Source organism: Varanus komodoensis, unplaced genomic scaffold, assembly GCF_004798865.1.
Source record: "Varanus komodoensis strain SLA01 unplaced genomic scaffold, ASM479886v1 scaffold40, whole genome shotgun sequence".
Taxonomy (NCBI): Eukaryota; Metazoa; Chordata; class Lepidosauria; order Squamata; family Varanidae; genus Varanus; species Varanus komodoensis.
The window spans coordinates 8,418,318-8,433,807 of NW_025335942.1; the positions used below are offsets into that span (position 1 = coordinate 8,418,318).

The following is a 15,490-nucleotide window of genomic DNA, read 5'->3' on the forward strand; positions in this document are numbered from 1 at the left end:
TGGCAACTTGTAGGCTATAAGAGAGCCAGTGTGACATAGTGGTTAAGAGCACGGGACTGGGACCATCTGGGTTCTAGTCCCCACTCAGCCATGGAGCCCACTGGGTGACTTTGGGCCAGTCACAGACTCTCAGCTTGATCTACCTCACAGGGTGGTTGTAAGGATAAGATGAGAGCAGCAGGAGGAGAATGATATAAGCTGCTCTGAGTCCTTTAAAAAAAAGAGAAAGAAAAAAGGCAGGATATAAATCTAATGCATAAATAATAAGTAGCCCCCACCATGGTTGGTGCTTGGGGAAAAAATGCTGGTTTGCCCCTGAAATGACTGGGGTGTCCATAGTTCTTGAGCAGGTCACTGTCTTGGGCATGACCTTAGTGCGAGGGGATGCAGAATAGGCTGCTGATGGGAGTGTTCTGGCATATTTGCAGCAGATACATAGAGCAGTGTGGCATAACCAGCAGCCGCAGCATAAACTTCAGCACGCCCGCCCACCCGCCTTCCTTCCTGGATGGGCTCATCGCTCCCTATAATTGGGGACTTTCCATTGCTAGGAAAAGGCCTTTCTTATTTGCCATGCTGATGGTTTTTGAAACCTTCTTGGTGAATATTTGAATTGTTTTAAATTGTTTTATATGGTAGCTTTTTGTTTTTAGCTTGAATTTTTATTGATATGTTAATGCTGAGTTTATTTATAAACTCTTGAATTGAAATGTTTCCAAATAGCGTACACAATTCATAAAAACAGATAGGCCAATATGTAGACTACATTATAGGAAAATAAGATGCTTACGCTGCTAGGTCTGCAGCACCTGCCTAAAACTTAAAAGTCTTGGCACATGTCTAATGTCAGAAGATTATTCTACGTAGCAGGCACCATCACGCTAAATGTCATACTCCCAAGCAACTGTGGAGCAGAGCACAGAGGTGTTTGCCGCCATTGGAGTGCTTGGTCGTGAGCTACCTCGAGCATTTTAGCACAAAGGCTGGATAGAGGTATTTTTAAAAAGTGGCAATGCTGTGTAAACACTTCAGTAAATACCCTGGAAATAAGGAATGCTGCGCTTCAGGACTGCCAGCCGTGTAAACCTAAAGACACAAATTAATCTGTGCAATCCTGCTGCAACACTGGAGGCTAGGACTTGGAGCCAGCCACCCAGCTGGGGCAAAAAGAACCAACTCACAGCTGCTTCTCTGAGGCTGTAGCAGGGGTGGGAGGGGACCTGCACCACCCAGACTGAGTATCCTGGTTGTGCCTTGCCCACCTTTCCTCCCCGTCTGAAAATGTGGCAGAGATCCCGCCAAAATGGGAGACAAGAGCTGCTCTGCAGGGCAGGAGGAACATGGAGGCAGCCTTCACCAGCAGGCTTCTCCCAAGCCTGCATATTAGGCCCATGCTTTTTCCTGCGGTCCCTGTGGAGCCTGTTGTCAAGAAGATTTTGCGGCTAGGAGTGTTTTGGTGAAAACCCCTCCCTCACCCCAGTGTCCATTGTACATGTTCCCGCCCATTCCCTCAGTTCTTCTCTGACCTCCCTCATTGGTGCCTCAGGAAGATCCTCTTTGTCCTTGCTCATGAGCTTTGAGCATTTGCCCCCTCAACCTTTTATTCCTAAAAACACTCCTCTATATAGTTAGACCCTGATCTTTTTCTGTCTTTATCATCAAACTGCTAACCCATTTTTTCTTTACCCTCCAACCCCGGCAAAAGGAAATCCTCTTAATCTTCCCTTTGTCTGTTCTACACCCTGCTGATCTTACTTTTTCCTATTTCTTCCTTCTCATCCTTCAAATTAATGATAACATCTAAGGCAGCGTTTTGCAGATGGGTGAAATGTGGTACCAAGCTCTCATCAGCAGTTAGGCACCCCGCCTGCTCTGTCTTGGCAAGGAGCATCAGGTCAGCCAGTGTCCACAAAGTATGGCCTTCATGAAGCAAGTTGGGAAGCTCTGTGCGGGCCGCCTTCGCACAGAGCCACGGAATAAGGCACTGGAGCCTGCCCACCTGCCCGCTTCTGAGGCTGCCTCCTCACCTCAGTTCGTGCCTCTGGGGGCAAGTGCTCAAGCTGCTGCTGACTGTGGGGAAGTCCCTGCCCTTGAGAAGGGCTAAGAAGTTGGCCAAAAGTGTCAAGCAGCTGAGTTGCCGGACCCTTCTGGTGCCAAACAAATGGTACTCCAAGGGGCATCATTTGGATCTGGCCAGGGAGGAGATGCCAGCCACGATTGCTCTGGAATTAGGCCTGTTGGTACCAGGGCCTGAACCCACATCAGCCTCAGTACTGGAATGGGAGATTTGGGGCTTGCCACCTCCTGCCTGACCCTCTTCTTGGTCGCCCAGCAGCCACCTGCTTCATCTCTAGTTTGTCATACTGAAACCACAGGATTCGAGCAACGGAGGGACTGCTCCCATTTGCCATTATCAGACGGGGACAGGCAGTCTACCTCTTCTGTCCCTCCAGTATGCTAAGTATTCTACAAACTTGGGGGGGTGTCCTGCGCCACAGATTCTGCTCTGCTGGATTCAGCACAGGGCAGACTACCATCCTGAAGCCTGTGTGATACAGAAGCAGTTCTTTTAGCCACCTGTATTCCAAAGCTGCCAACTCTACTGCAAAGACCTCACCAGCTGACTTTCTTTGTCTACTGGCTTTCAGGGACTCCCAGAATAGCTTTCCTCCTCTCTCGTGCCACAGCGCCGGTCAAGTTTTCCTGCCTCTTTACTCTCCTGACCATCTTCTCCAGAGGATGCAGTGGATACCGGGGAGGGAAGAGAGAGTCTGATGCTGTTGATTCTCCTTGATCTCTTAGTGACTTTTGTTAGATCCTTCAGGGGCGATTGTCTGAGCTGGGAGTGGGGGATTCTTCATAGAACCATAGAAGAGCAGAATTGGAAGAGGCCAGTAAAGCCATCAGGTCCAGCTCTCTGCTCAGTGCAGGCCTACAAGTGAAAGCATCCCTAACAGATGACTGTCCAGCTGTATCTTGAATGGCTCCAGTGTGGGAGAGCCTATTACCCCCTTAAGTAACAGGTTCCATTGTCATATTGTTCTAATACTCCTGGAATGTTCCCAATGTTCGGCTGCAAGCTGGCTTCCTGTAATTTGAGCCCATTATTCCATGTCCTGTTTGCTGGCATGATCAAGAAGGGAACCTGTTCTGTACTTGAAAAGTGCTTTCATAGCTCCCCTCAGCTTTGTCTTCTCTAAATGTGCCCATATGTCATTCCTCAAAAGGCTTTGCTTGGTTGCCCTGCTCTGAATCTTTTCCAGTTTGCATATTTCTTAAACAGTGTTTTCCAGAAATGGATGCAATATTCAAGAGGAGGCCTAAGCTGTACTTCTTAGAGGGAAACTAATACTACTTGTGATTTGGAAGTGATACTTCAATTAATGCAGCCCAAAATAGCATTTGCCCTTTTTTCACCCACATCGCATTGTTGATTCATATTCAGCTTCTGCACTGCAGCAATTTCAAGATCCTTCTCATTTGTAGCATTGTTGAGCCCAGTATTCCCCATCTTGGATGGATGCATTTGATTTCTTTTTCCTGGGTGTGGAACTTTGCATTTGTCCAGATCAAATTCCATCCTGTTACTTTCAGCCAAGCACTCCAACCTATCAAGCTCACTTTGAATTTTGTTTCTTCTGTCCCACCCAATTTTATGTCATCTGCAGATCTGATAAGCATTTCCTGCGTTTGCTCCTCCAAATCATTAATAAAACTGTTGAAGAACACTGATCCCAGTGGTACCCCGTCCATTGCCTCTCCCTGGTTTGCGAAGGTGCTAAACACTCTTTGAGTCTGATTCTGTAGCCAACTCTGGATCCATGTATTGATTGTTCCATCCAGCCACTTCTAGTTGTTGACACTCCTTTGCAGTGGTTTTGCCCCTACTTGGCTCCCAAACATGGTCCTTGGGAGATATTGCTTCACCCCATGGATATTCCATATGGGGTTCCACAGTGGTTCGTTTAGGCCTCCATGCTGTTTGACACCTACACAAAATATTTAAATAGTGCTTACAGGTGTTTTTGAGTGTTGCTGTCAGTATGTTGCTAGCATTCTCCTTTTCATCTTCAGGTGAGCCTGTGAATGAGCTAAATCAGTGTCAGGTGGTGTCAGTGGACTGGACGAGGGCGAATAAGCTGAAGTTCAGTCTAAACAAGGTGGAGGTGCTGTTGCTCGGTGGTTCTTCTGGCCAGAGAGAGGGAGTTCTAAGTGGGATTGCATTCCACCTGACAGAGCAAGCATGTGGCCTGAGGGTTCTCTTGAGATAAATACTGGCTATTGGACGCTATAGAAGTAAAATACGTAAAAATAAATACAATAGATAAAAAACAGTAGCAAGCCAACAAAGTTGTTAAAATGTAAAGTTAAGCTAAAAGAAGAGTAAGGATAGGACATTGATGCTACAACATACATTGAAAAGGTTTTCATCTGATGCTGAAAGGATGTTGATGTCAGACAAATTTCATTAAGGAGGCAGTCTAAACATGGGCGTCACCACTGAAGGGCCCCAAACTTGGGTTGTGCTCCCCTCTCCTCCAAAGGAAGGAGGACCTGAAGAAGAGGCCCTCAGCACCTGGGCAGATTCATGCGAGAGCCTGTGGTCCATTTTATTAGCTGTTCCCAAGCTGAATTGTGCTTGGAAATGGAACAGAAGCCACAGTAGCTGCTTCAACACAGCAAGGCTGCCGCTTTAAAACTGAACATCTCATCTTCGTGAGTAATCCAGCTGCAGTGTTTTGCAGAAACTGAACTTCTGGCCAATCTCTTTGTGTCCAGGGCAAGTGTCAGCCTAGTGAAAAAAGCACCAATATAATCCAATCTGTTGGTATCAATCAAACCTTTGGTGGCTACATGTGGAATGGAAAGGCAGCATAAAATGTAGTAAAATAGAAAAAGACAGTCTTTCGTGTAAGCAAGGTCTGGGCCAGTTGGGCCAGCAACAGAGCATGGCTTATGGCTCTGGATTATCTGAGGATGGACAAGCCAGAATTCCTGGTCTGCATATCATAAGTAAATTATGAGTGTCTGCGTTTTGTTTAGTTACTTCTGCTTGGAAAGGGAACCAGGTTGTGGTGATTGAGTAGTGTGCACCGACATGCTGCGCAGTACCGACAACACGCAGTTGTAAAGGTCCTAGTACATCCGCCAATGGCCCAAGTAAGAGCTTTGGCATGTGTATGTGCTTACTAATCTCTCTGGCACAAGTGAAAGTAGAGGGCGTCTTCAGACGAGAGTGTTGCCTCAGATGCCTTCCCCCAGAGAATGCCTACATGATCGCTTTACGTATCCTGTTGGTGAAATAGGATGGTTTAGAAAACCTTTCGAGCAACTCATCATCCCGATGGCTATTCCCTCATGTGCAGGTTTGCACTGCTCCAACTTTTAGCCATCTTATTTTCTTAGCCCTGTAGCAGTCAAGGGATTTGCAGCATCGGGAGTCTCTAGCTTGGGCAATACTGAAATGGCCCCTTGGAAATTTAATGCAACGCCTCCCAAAAATTATTTGGTGCTATTGGCATCATTGTTGCATTATGCAAAGAGGTCACTAACATTTGTAGAACAGCCTGAAATAAATGTTGCAGTGTGATGTACATCTTAGATGTTTCATTAACTGAGGTAGAGCAGTTATGGGAAACCCAGTGCCCTACAGATATATTGGACAGCAGTACCCACAATCCCCTACCATTTGGCAGGCTGGCTTAGGCTTCTGGGCATTGTAGTCAAGCACACAAGGTGCATACTGTGTTGCCTGCTCTTTATGCAAGCTGTCAGTAGGGTCCACGCCTGGAAGCTTGACCCTGGTACCTAGCCTGAACAAAAAGGGTGACTTCAGGAAGGCAGCACCTCTGCAGCAGTGACAGCTAGCAGTCGTTTTTCACATCAGGTGCTAGATCTCTGTACCAATATTGATCCGAAGACAGGTGAGGGAAGCAAACGATTAGGCAAGTTGTCGTCGTCATCTCTGCCTGCTGCAGCTCTGCCAGTGCAGCTCGCCCCTCTTAGAGACCACGTAAGGGCAAGATAAGCTTTTTCTTGAAAGGTGTGGGAGGGAGATCGAAGGGCTGCATTTGCATTATGCTTCCCTTGTTTCTGAAGAGCTGTCCTTTCGCCATCACTTTGAGCCCTCTGATGACAGTGATGTAGCTGTGAAGTTGCCGTAAGATGTCATTGACCTAAAACATACAGTGAACTATGCTTCTAAAGCTTTGCATCACTGCTGTTAGAGGCCTGTAGGAGTCAGGAGGAGTCCTTTCTCCTCGCACGTGTCTGCTTGGTTAACCGGGGCATTCCATGTAGCCAGGGTTTTCCATCCTAGAAAATACGGGAAAGAGAGATGTAGGGCAGACATATGGTTGCCACCCTTTTATTGTCTTTCCATCAGGAATGCGCATACATGTTCCCATGAGGGGGTTGGTGGTGGTAGTTTGCAACTCACAAGCACATAACTCCTGACTGCCAAAAATGCAGTCTTGCTGATCAATGTCCTGGTAAGTTTCTGCTGTCAAAGAAGACACCACTTGAGGACATTGACCAAGCCAGGCTTCAAAGAACGGACTTGCTTTCACTTGGCAGCTATCAAAAGCAAACGGTCACACAGGTCAAAGCTGTGAGAGGACCCGCTTGCAAAAGGGCTTGGTGGGTGCATCAGTCCCTTTGTAGGGAGGACTTCTAGGTTTTAAGGTTGGACCTGACAGTCCTCATTGTCCTCGTGTAGCCACCTTGAGTGCCACAATGTGAGAAAGGCGGGTTATACATAAAAATAAATCTTGAGCCTCATGGTGCTGGGGAAAGTAGAAAGTACAGCCCATTCCATTTAGGGGAGCCCTGAGCTTTAACAACTTTCAAAAATAAGGGTTGGTTTCAAAATAGGCTTTTTGACTGGGCTAAATGGGTTTTTGCAGGCATGAAATCTTACTTGTGGTTAACTTTTTAATGATTCTGAATGATTAATCTACATGCTGATTTGCCTATCCTGTGACTTCAGTACAAATTCATTAATGTTAGATTTTGTATTTCTAGACTAGATGGTCCAAACCTTATTTCACTGAAGGTTATAAAAGTAAAATGTGTGCTAAGCATATTTGCTTGGAAACTCTTTAACAGGAAAGCTATAATGTTAGCCACATGTAGCAACAAAGTATGGATAGTTTGTTTGCCAACATTGCCTCTTTAGGTTGTGTTCAGGATTTCAGAAGCAAATTATATAAAATTTAAAAAAATCTGAAACCAGTAAATATAAAAAACCACTAACATGTTAAAATATTTTGGCACGATCATTAAGCAAAAGTATAGGACTAGAGCCAGACTTAGCCATACCTTATGATGGAAGCCAATGAAATGTGAAATACTGACATCTGTGAGACTTGAGTTAGTCATGACTAACAAGTGCAATTGATTCCAGAAGATCTAATGAAAGTATGACTAAATTTGGAAACAGCCCACAATAAGGTATCTGTGACACTTCTGAAGAAATAAATTAATTTGTATCACTACATCCAGGAATGTCAAGTGTTTTGTCCTTTGCCTTTAAATTACCTGAAAATTTGCAAAATCTCTGCATTGTGCTTTAATTATTAAAGTGATTAAAATAATTGAAGTTCTCAATTGCAAATGCCATCAAGCTTTTCACTCCTATTTTATTCTTAATTCAGGATGATAATGATGATGATTTACACAAGCCTAAGGACTAGAAATAAGTGTAATGAGAATTGTCAGACCCCAAAGCTGGCTTTGCGTTTTTAGACTTCTGATATTTTTGGAGCAGAGTAGCTTCTAATTTTCTGGCATGTCTGTAACTGATGTCTTTAACTAATAGTGCATGTGGCTGAAGTTTAAAATAGTGTCTCTGCATTTTTTGTGTGGTTTTCATACTAACCTCATTGATGAACGCACATACGCTGAAGGGATTGGTAAATTGTCCACTGCCGATGGTAAAGCCTTCGCAGATCCTGAGGTGCTCCGAAGACTGACGTCGTCTGTCAGCTGTGCTTTGGATGAAGCTGCTGCTGCATTGACCCGGATGAGAGCGGAGAACAATCACAATGCAGGACAAGTGGACAAGTATGTACTGAGTTTGTGCACATCTTATTTTGATTCTCTGAACTTGACTTGCAAAGCTGAACATTGTGATAAAATGGCTCAGGTAATAGAACATTTTGTTGTTTGTTCTTGGTTTAGCAGCTTGTAAAGCAGCATAGATAAGCCTATGTTTAAGTTTCTGAAGTGTAGGTAGAAGCATAAACAGCTGTTAACTTATGCCACTTGAGACCCCTCCTGGCACGGTTTGTCTGCCAAAGTGTAATAATCAATCTAATAACATTAACCTCTGAATGGGACTCTAAAATTAGATTCTTTAGATTGGATAGAGAACTGATGTAGGAAGTCAGATAATGTGATGAGGAGGGAGCATCAGATTTCCACATGTTGATTTCTGAAGTATGTGCATTGATGCAGCATCCAAGCATACAGTTTCACACTTGTTCTCAGAAATGGTGCGTTTCTCAAATTAGACAATTTAGGACATGCCAAGTAGTTAATGTGTAGTATTATGTAGTTTGAGTAGTGATCCTTATCCCTATAAGTAAATTACAATTGTCTTTAACTAAAGACAGAGCAGAAGAGTTAGGGGAGGAGAGTCAAGAAAGAAGGAAAGAAAGAAAAGCAAAAAACAAAAGATGAGTGGGGGGAGAGAAAGAGAATGTGGGTCAAGTGAAGAGTTAGTCTGTTAAGAGGCATTGTTTCAGCTTTCATAGCAAGGGGCCTTGGCTTCCAGTCTTCTTTGGGTGCAGTAGGCAGAGCTAATAGTGTTCTTCCCATAGTACGTGACGTTTGTTCTTTAGGATTATTTATTTTTTAATCTTAAGTGGGACCAGGACCAGTGAAAATCCCCCAAATCCCACCAGGGAGATATGTTTCTTAGAGCAAATCATGTTTAATTTAGATCAAAAGCAACAACAAAAAATTGCCCAACTCAAACAACCAGCAACTCCCTTAAAAATGGCAACAAAGCAGGAGAGAATCATCTCTTCCACTGCAGTGAGCTTCAGCCCAGGTCATTTTGTCATGTCCAGGATTCTTGGATAAAACTTATCAACTGGTTTACAGCTGCACAATTAAGTAGAAGAGTACCCCTTTCAAAGTCCTTTCCAAGCAGAGAAACAGAAATGCCTTAAAATCTGGATCACAACCAAAACCACAGCCTCAAGTCTCAGCTGTCCAAAAGTGCCACTACCTCCTTCTCAATTCAAAAGGCACGGTTAGGCACAAAAACTCCCTCAGCTTGTATTTTCATACCAAGGTCAGTTTACAGTATTCGTAATTCTTAGTTCTAGAGCAGAGACATTAAACAGCTTTGCAAATGAGACACCGTCTATCAACAAAAGATTATCCACTTCAGAATTCCTTCAAAATATGCAAACAAAAATGTCTTAAGAGTGCAAGCTGTATCAAATTGGTGTGTTACTCCCTTTGCAAAGAAAATGACATAATATAAAAAGAAATAATAGAAGCTAAAATAAAGGAGAAGGAGTAGGTATGGGTGTGGGGGTCATCTTGGTTAACTGTTTCCAGTTTTACCTTATCAGGTCATCTCGATGTAATCGGAGCTGTAGACCAAGAGTCTTGATGCTCAGCTGTCATTTAGAAAGGTAAACGTCCCTCAGGGTGATTTATAGTCACCCAAACATGATGAAGTAGACAGCAGCAACATGCACTGCAGCTTCATCAAGCCGCCATTCCCCCAGAAGTCCTCACAGGGTGGTTGTTGTGAGGATAAGCTGGAGAATGATGTAAGCCGGCTTGGGTTCCTTGAAAAAAAGGTGGGATATAAATATAATAAATAAAATCAGGTTAAAGTGGTGAAAGTAGTGTGCCTTTTTCATTTTTAAAAATCTATACCATATCCCCGTAGGATTTGTATACTTGCTACATCATACCTTCTGTCAAGGTCACCCCATAACCATGTTGCTTATCCAGTTATCTGGAAGATACATATTTGCTTTATAGCATTTTGCCAAAATGGTAATGCAAAGCCATACTCCACATTTCTCCAGGATCTCTTCCTTAACCCAGATCTCAAAAAACATCTCAAAAAGAGTCAGTCCTTCCCTTTTAAACAGTTAGTGCAGCCCTTATCCCGGTTAAAGCTCTGTCCTACCGGCTCTGCCCTTCGAGCTACCATATTGTTACATAAAATCAAGTGGTTGATGATATAGTTGTATATCTATTTAAGCTTTGAATATTTTGAATGTATTATAGGGTTTTTTTAAAGATCAAGTCTTAAACCCTTTATCTTCCCCGTAGAAACTTCCAAGGTTTTTACAATGCTTTAGTTCTCTTAAATGTTCTGATATATAAAGTCTCCCCTTAGAGATAGTCTCAGTGGGAAAATACTGTTTGTGCACAATGAGATTTGCTAATTTACCCAGTTAAAAAAAATTTTTTTTTTTGCATTAATCCATCTTCAAAGGACATCAGCTGTCTGATGTATACAGTAAGAGGTGTCATTGGTAATTTACTTCAGATAATTTTCATAATGTCAATTTACTGAAAATATTATCTTTCAGTCGCAGTTTGGCAGAAGCTTGCTCAGATGGGGATGTAAATGCTGTCCGAAAGCTGCTGGATGAAGGCAGAAGTGTAAATGAACATACAGAAGAAGGGGAAAGTCTGCTTTGCTTGGCATGTTCAGCTGGGTATTATGAGTTGGCACAAGTGAGTGAGGGATACTTACCTAAACTTCCCTCCTGTGTGAGGGCTTCTGTGGACACGTACCTTAGTTCTTGTATTTCATTTCAACTTTAAAGGACAACTCTAAGCTGTGGGTGTAGCATAGATGTGCTCTCCATGAAACATTGATATCAGTCCCTTCATACTAAAACTTCTCACAAACCCTGAAGTGATTTTTGATACCATGTTTACATGGTTTTGATTACTGCTGTTTTATTGTAAGCTGCCTTGATAGGATTTTATCCTTAAAGGTGGAATATAAAAATTGGAATAAACACCAGCATTGAGTGGCATGATTGCCATTAGATGGAATTTGCCACCTGACTGTTAATCAGGGCAATTTCTTTATGCCCTTGGGAGTTAATGAATTTCATAGCTGCAACATTGATAGTCTTATTTAATGAACTGTTATGTTTCTCTTCCACACTCTTCTCTTCCTTGTCTGGTTTCACTAACTCTCTCTTACTTCATGCCTTCTTTATCTCCTTACTTGCTGATTTGTCTGCCTCTTAAATTGTAAGTAGGGCCAGCACAGTTAAATAACCCTTCGTGTAACTTCATGACTCAGTTTGCCCATCGTGATGAGGTGCTATGGGTTAATTGATCCATGAGGCTCCAGCAGCCCTTACTCTGGCTGCAGTTTTGAATATGCAGGTCGTCTGCATTTAGGGGGCGGGGTACAGCTTGTGTCACGCAGACCTTGGTGTTACGGGTTGAGCAGTGGCTGGCATGTGTTCCAGAGCACCATGGGTTAACTGATCCACAGTGGCTTACTGTGATGTGTGAACCGGCGCACTGATTCACAGAGAAGCATTTGAAAGTGCAATACTAACGTCAATGCAATGTAAACATCTGTTGAATGTGTGCAGGTATTGCTTGCCATGCATGCAAACGTTGAAGACAGAGGAAATAAAGGCGATATAACCCCGCTCATGGCAGCAGCAAGCGGAGGCTACGTGGACATTGTGAAACTGCTACTTGTCCATTGCGCTGATGTCAACGCCCAGTCTTCAACAGGTACGGGATGACGCGTGACCAAACAGTGGGTGCGGGCCCCGGTTCATTTCTTGCAGGTCCTGTGGGAGGAGATTCTTGTTGAGAATAAATAAACAGTGTTTAGAGAAAAGTAGGGTCAATAAGCTTGACTAATGAACACACAAACCTTGTCAAATTAATCCAGGTAGTATTAATATTAAATAGAATATTTTAGAAGGGAGTATTGTGCATTTTGAGAGAAATTCTGCCTTCTGACACAGTCACTTCATTGAGTTTGTTTGTTTGTTTGTTTATTGCATTTTTGTACTGCCCAGTTGCCACCTTTCTCCGGGCAGCTAACAGGTGTTTAAAGCAATTAAAAGATTTAAAACACATACACAAGTACATACAGCACTTTCAATGTCATCAGCAAAGAAGCATAGTAGTACAGAATAAAATGCAGTATCAAAATGGCAGAACACAAATTAACTTCTCAGAATATTTGCACCTTATCAGTCATTGTTCAGTTTTTTTGAGGATTCTGTTAAATTCTTAAAGATACTGCAGATTTAAAAATCTTGCAGAATCCTCTTCCATACTCAGGAATTGACACAATTTAGTTAATGGAGGGGATGAGCTCTTGCAGAGGTTGTATAATTTGATACCATACATCTAGTTGCTAAAACTAAGCATTTCTGTCCCCAGCATCCTCCTCCTCCTCTGGCCTAAAAGTCAGGCTCATTAATAGAATCAAGTTGGCATTTTCAGCTGGAGGCAGAGAGAGAATCCTGGGAGAGAACCAGAAGGGAGCATTCTTCAGAATCCTCCTCTTCTATACCTAGATAAGAACCAAAGGCCGGAGCCAGCAGATAACTGTTCTCAGGCCACATGCCCTTCCCTCCCTCCTTACCTCATCTGAAGAGTCTCCTGGGTTTCTGTAACTGGCAAATACTGCACTCTCAAGCCAGAAGTACTGATCTACAAACAGGCAGTGACTGCCTCAGATCTCCCATAGACAGTCTGTTTGTGGTACAGCCTATATTTTTATCAAATAAGCCTGCAGAACTCAAACCCATTGCCCCGATTCGATTCGAAATGTCAATTGCCTTTGCTCAGGGACTGGGTTCATACTGCACAACAAACCATGGTCATTTTTTTACCATTGCTGGTCTGTCATATTGTCTTGGATTTTCACCATGGCGAGTTTGATCTTCAGGGACCATGGGGAGAAACAATGGTTTATTCTGTGTTTTCTCTGTGTCTCCATGGCTGGTCATATTGTCTAAACCCGGGGTCATGGTTTCCATGGTAATGGCATGCAACTGCACACCAGCTTTCCACAGAGTCCTCTGGAACAGTGGCAGCAGCGGGGCTGGTCCAGCTGTCTAGCCTGCTTGCGTGGACTGTTGCGCAAGAGGCGGGTGACGTAGGCAGGGAGCCCTGTGCGGCGTTGATGGAGGCCAGGCCGGCAGCGGCAGGACTGAGCAGGAAGGAGGGAAACCGCGATACAGGAGAAACCACTCGATTGTCAGGCGGGTCACGGTTAGAAAAACACGAACCATGGTGACTGTGTCAGGTCATTTGCCCTTTCATGTGAACACAGCTGGGGAGGCTCGAGTGGCTGTATGCTCCAAGCCGGGCACAGTTATTAAACACTGTTGTTTGGTCATTAGAGCCAGAACACTAACGATCTCTCTGGTTGGGCGGTGCTTGCCCCCATCCCGCAGTAGCGACACTGACCCGCCTCCAGCAAATCAGTTTGTGGATCATCCATGCATGTGATGTGCAGAGACCAAGAAGAAGAAAGAGGTTGCTTTCCTCTGGCTATAGTTCTTTGAGCCGTCTTCCGTGCGTTCACACGACCCACTGCCACCCCCACTTTGGAGATGAGATCAGATGTTCTGGGCATGTTGTGGTATCAGTACCTACTGCATTGCCGACATTCTTCCTCAGTTCTAAAACCACAATGTTGGTCCCAGCAAGCTGAGGGAATCGGTGGGAACCTATGTATGGTATATGAGGAGATGGGTCCCACCTGGAACTTTTCAGCTACGGATGCTTCCTGCATCAAGGCTCCTTGCAAGCATAAAGGCCATATGTGTGAATGCAGCAGCAACTTGCAGCCCTAGATACAGGGCAGCCACCTGCCTTGCTTTCATGACTGGGGTTCTCAGTACCCTGTTTCAGGGTCAACCAAGGGAAAGAACTAGTTGAGCTCAAGATGGCTAGTTATGAAATGGGTGTCTCTATTCTCTATACCATAGCCTCAGTCACATGATCGCTGCATTTCTTGAGTGGTGGGGGATTTAGTCAGTTGTTGCATGCCTCCATTGCACTGAGCTGGAAGGACTCTTGTTGGCAGGTGAGGTGGTTCTGTTCAGAGCCATGACTTCCACATTTGAACTGTGCTTATAGCAAGAGAAGTCATTCCAGTGGCCAGTCTCAAGTAGGTAGGGGTGTCTTGTGTGCTTTCTTCCTCATATCTAGACCTTAGAAGATGTTCAGCCCCATTACCTTCCCAGTGTCTCATTTGCACCTTGGATTACAAATACGCAGCTTGCAGATGCTTTACCCGAGTTAGCTGTAGGTCTCCTACATCACATGCGATGCACCAAATGCTCAGATAAGGGACTAAACTTGTTCAGTTAAGCTAAGGAAATTTGGTCCTCGTGTGACCGTTGGCTAGGGAGGCCAGTTGCCACAGAGTGAGATTTCGTAATACTGATTCCCCACAGCCAGGCATCTGCAAAGTCTGGCTTAGCTTAACAGCCAGGTATGGGTGCTTGGCCACCTCAGGTGCTGACAGTGTGGGAATAGCGCATTCCCTGTTCGTGCCCCCGTGGCTGCAGCCTTTTCCACCCGGGGCCATCATGAGAACTGTTTTCCATGGATAGATTCTACATTGCCGCTGCTTCATGTAAGAATCACCACAGCATTTCCAGTAACCCTTTAAAAACTGCTTAAAATTAAGACTTTCACAGAGCAGTCCTCTGTGTGTCAACTCAGAAGTGAGTTCTCTTGATTTGAATTCCGGTCAGGTAAGTGAGCATAGGATGGTAGCGCTACTATAAAGAGTAACAATGCAGAAAATGGATTGTTGTTCGTAATCTTGCATTTGCTAAAGTTTAATTTGTGACAGACATATTTCTTCTTCTTCTAGGGAACACGGCACTGACTTATGCCTGTGCTGGGGGATTTGTTGACATTGTCAAAGTACTGTTGAAAGCAGGTGCGAATATTGAAGATCATAATGAAAATGGGCATACCCCCTTAATGGAAGCTGCAAGTGCAGGTCATGTTGAGGTTGCAAGAGTGCTTCTGGAATATGGTGCAGGAATCAACACTCACTCTAATGAATTCAAAGAAAGTGCTCTTACACTTGCTTGTTACAAAGGTACGGCATTTTGAAGGAATGTGTGGAAAACTGGAGGACTCGCTGTTTGTTGGAAGGCAGGGTATGGCTCAGTAAAAGCAGGAACAGATACATGCTAACCAGCAGGTTCCTGGTGGCTTGTGGCTGTGTCACTTGTGCGTATACCATTTATAATGTGAAGGCACGATATATGTCCCATGTAGCGTTAATGTTCAGAAGATGCGAAAACAGGGAACCAAATGTAGGCGTCTTAGTTTTACGATACCAATAATGACCGTACAATGTTAGAACTAATTTGTTCCCACACTCAAACTCAAACAAAACTGATGCCTGCATAGCTTCAGTAAAATCCAGAACAAATCTTGCAGGTGTATAAATTGGTTTGTACTGCAGAACTTCCTTAAACTGCAA

At 44.1% G+C, this 15,490-nt stretch overlaps 1 protein-coding gene across 11 annotated transcripts in view; it reads left to right on the forward strand.

Annotated features, from left to right (window-relative positions):
• The window catches only part of LOC123029740 (ankyrin repeat and KH domain-containing protein 1-like), an 84,458-nt gene that overhangs the window by 16,296 nt on the left and 52,672 nt on the right, over positions 1 to 15,490 (forward strand). For 10 of the 11 annotated variants that reach the window (XM_044443006.1, XM_044443004.1, XM_044443007.1 and 7 more), the window contains exons 3-6: positions 7,908 to 8,064; positions 10,569 to 10,716; positions 11,601 to 11,748; positions 14,867 to 15,100. In XM_044443006.1, the coding sequence (XP_044298941.1) occupies positions 7,908 to 8,064; positions 10,569 to 10,716; positions 11,601 to 11,748; positions 14,867 to 15,100 (687 nt within the window). The remainder of the gene's footprint in view (positions 1 to 7,907; positions 8,065 to 10,568; positions 10,717 to 11,600; positions 11,749 to 14,866; positions 15,101 to 15,490) is intronic. The other variant, XM_044443013.1, reaches the window with a different exon arrangement.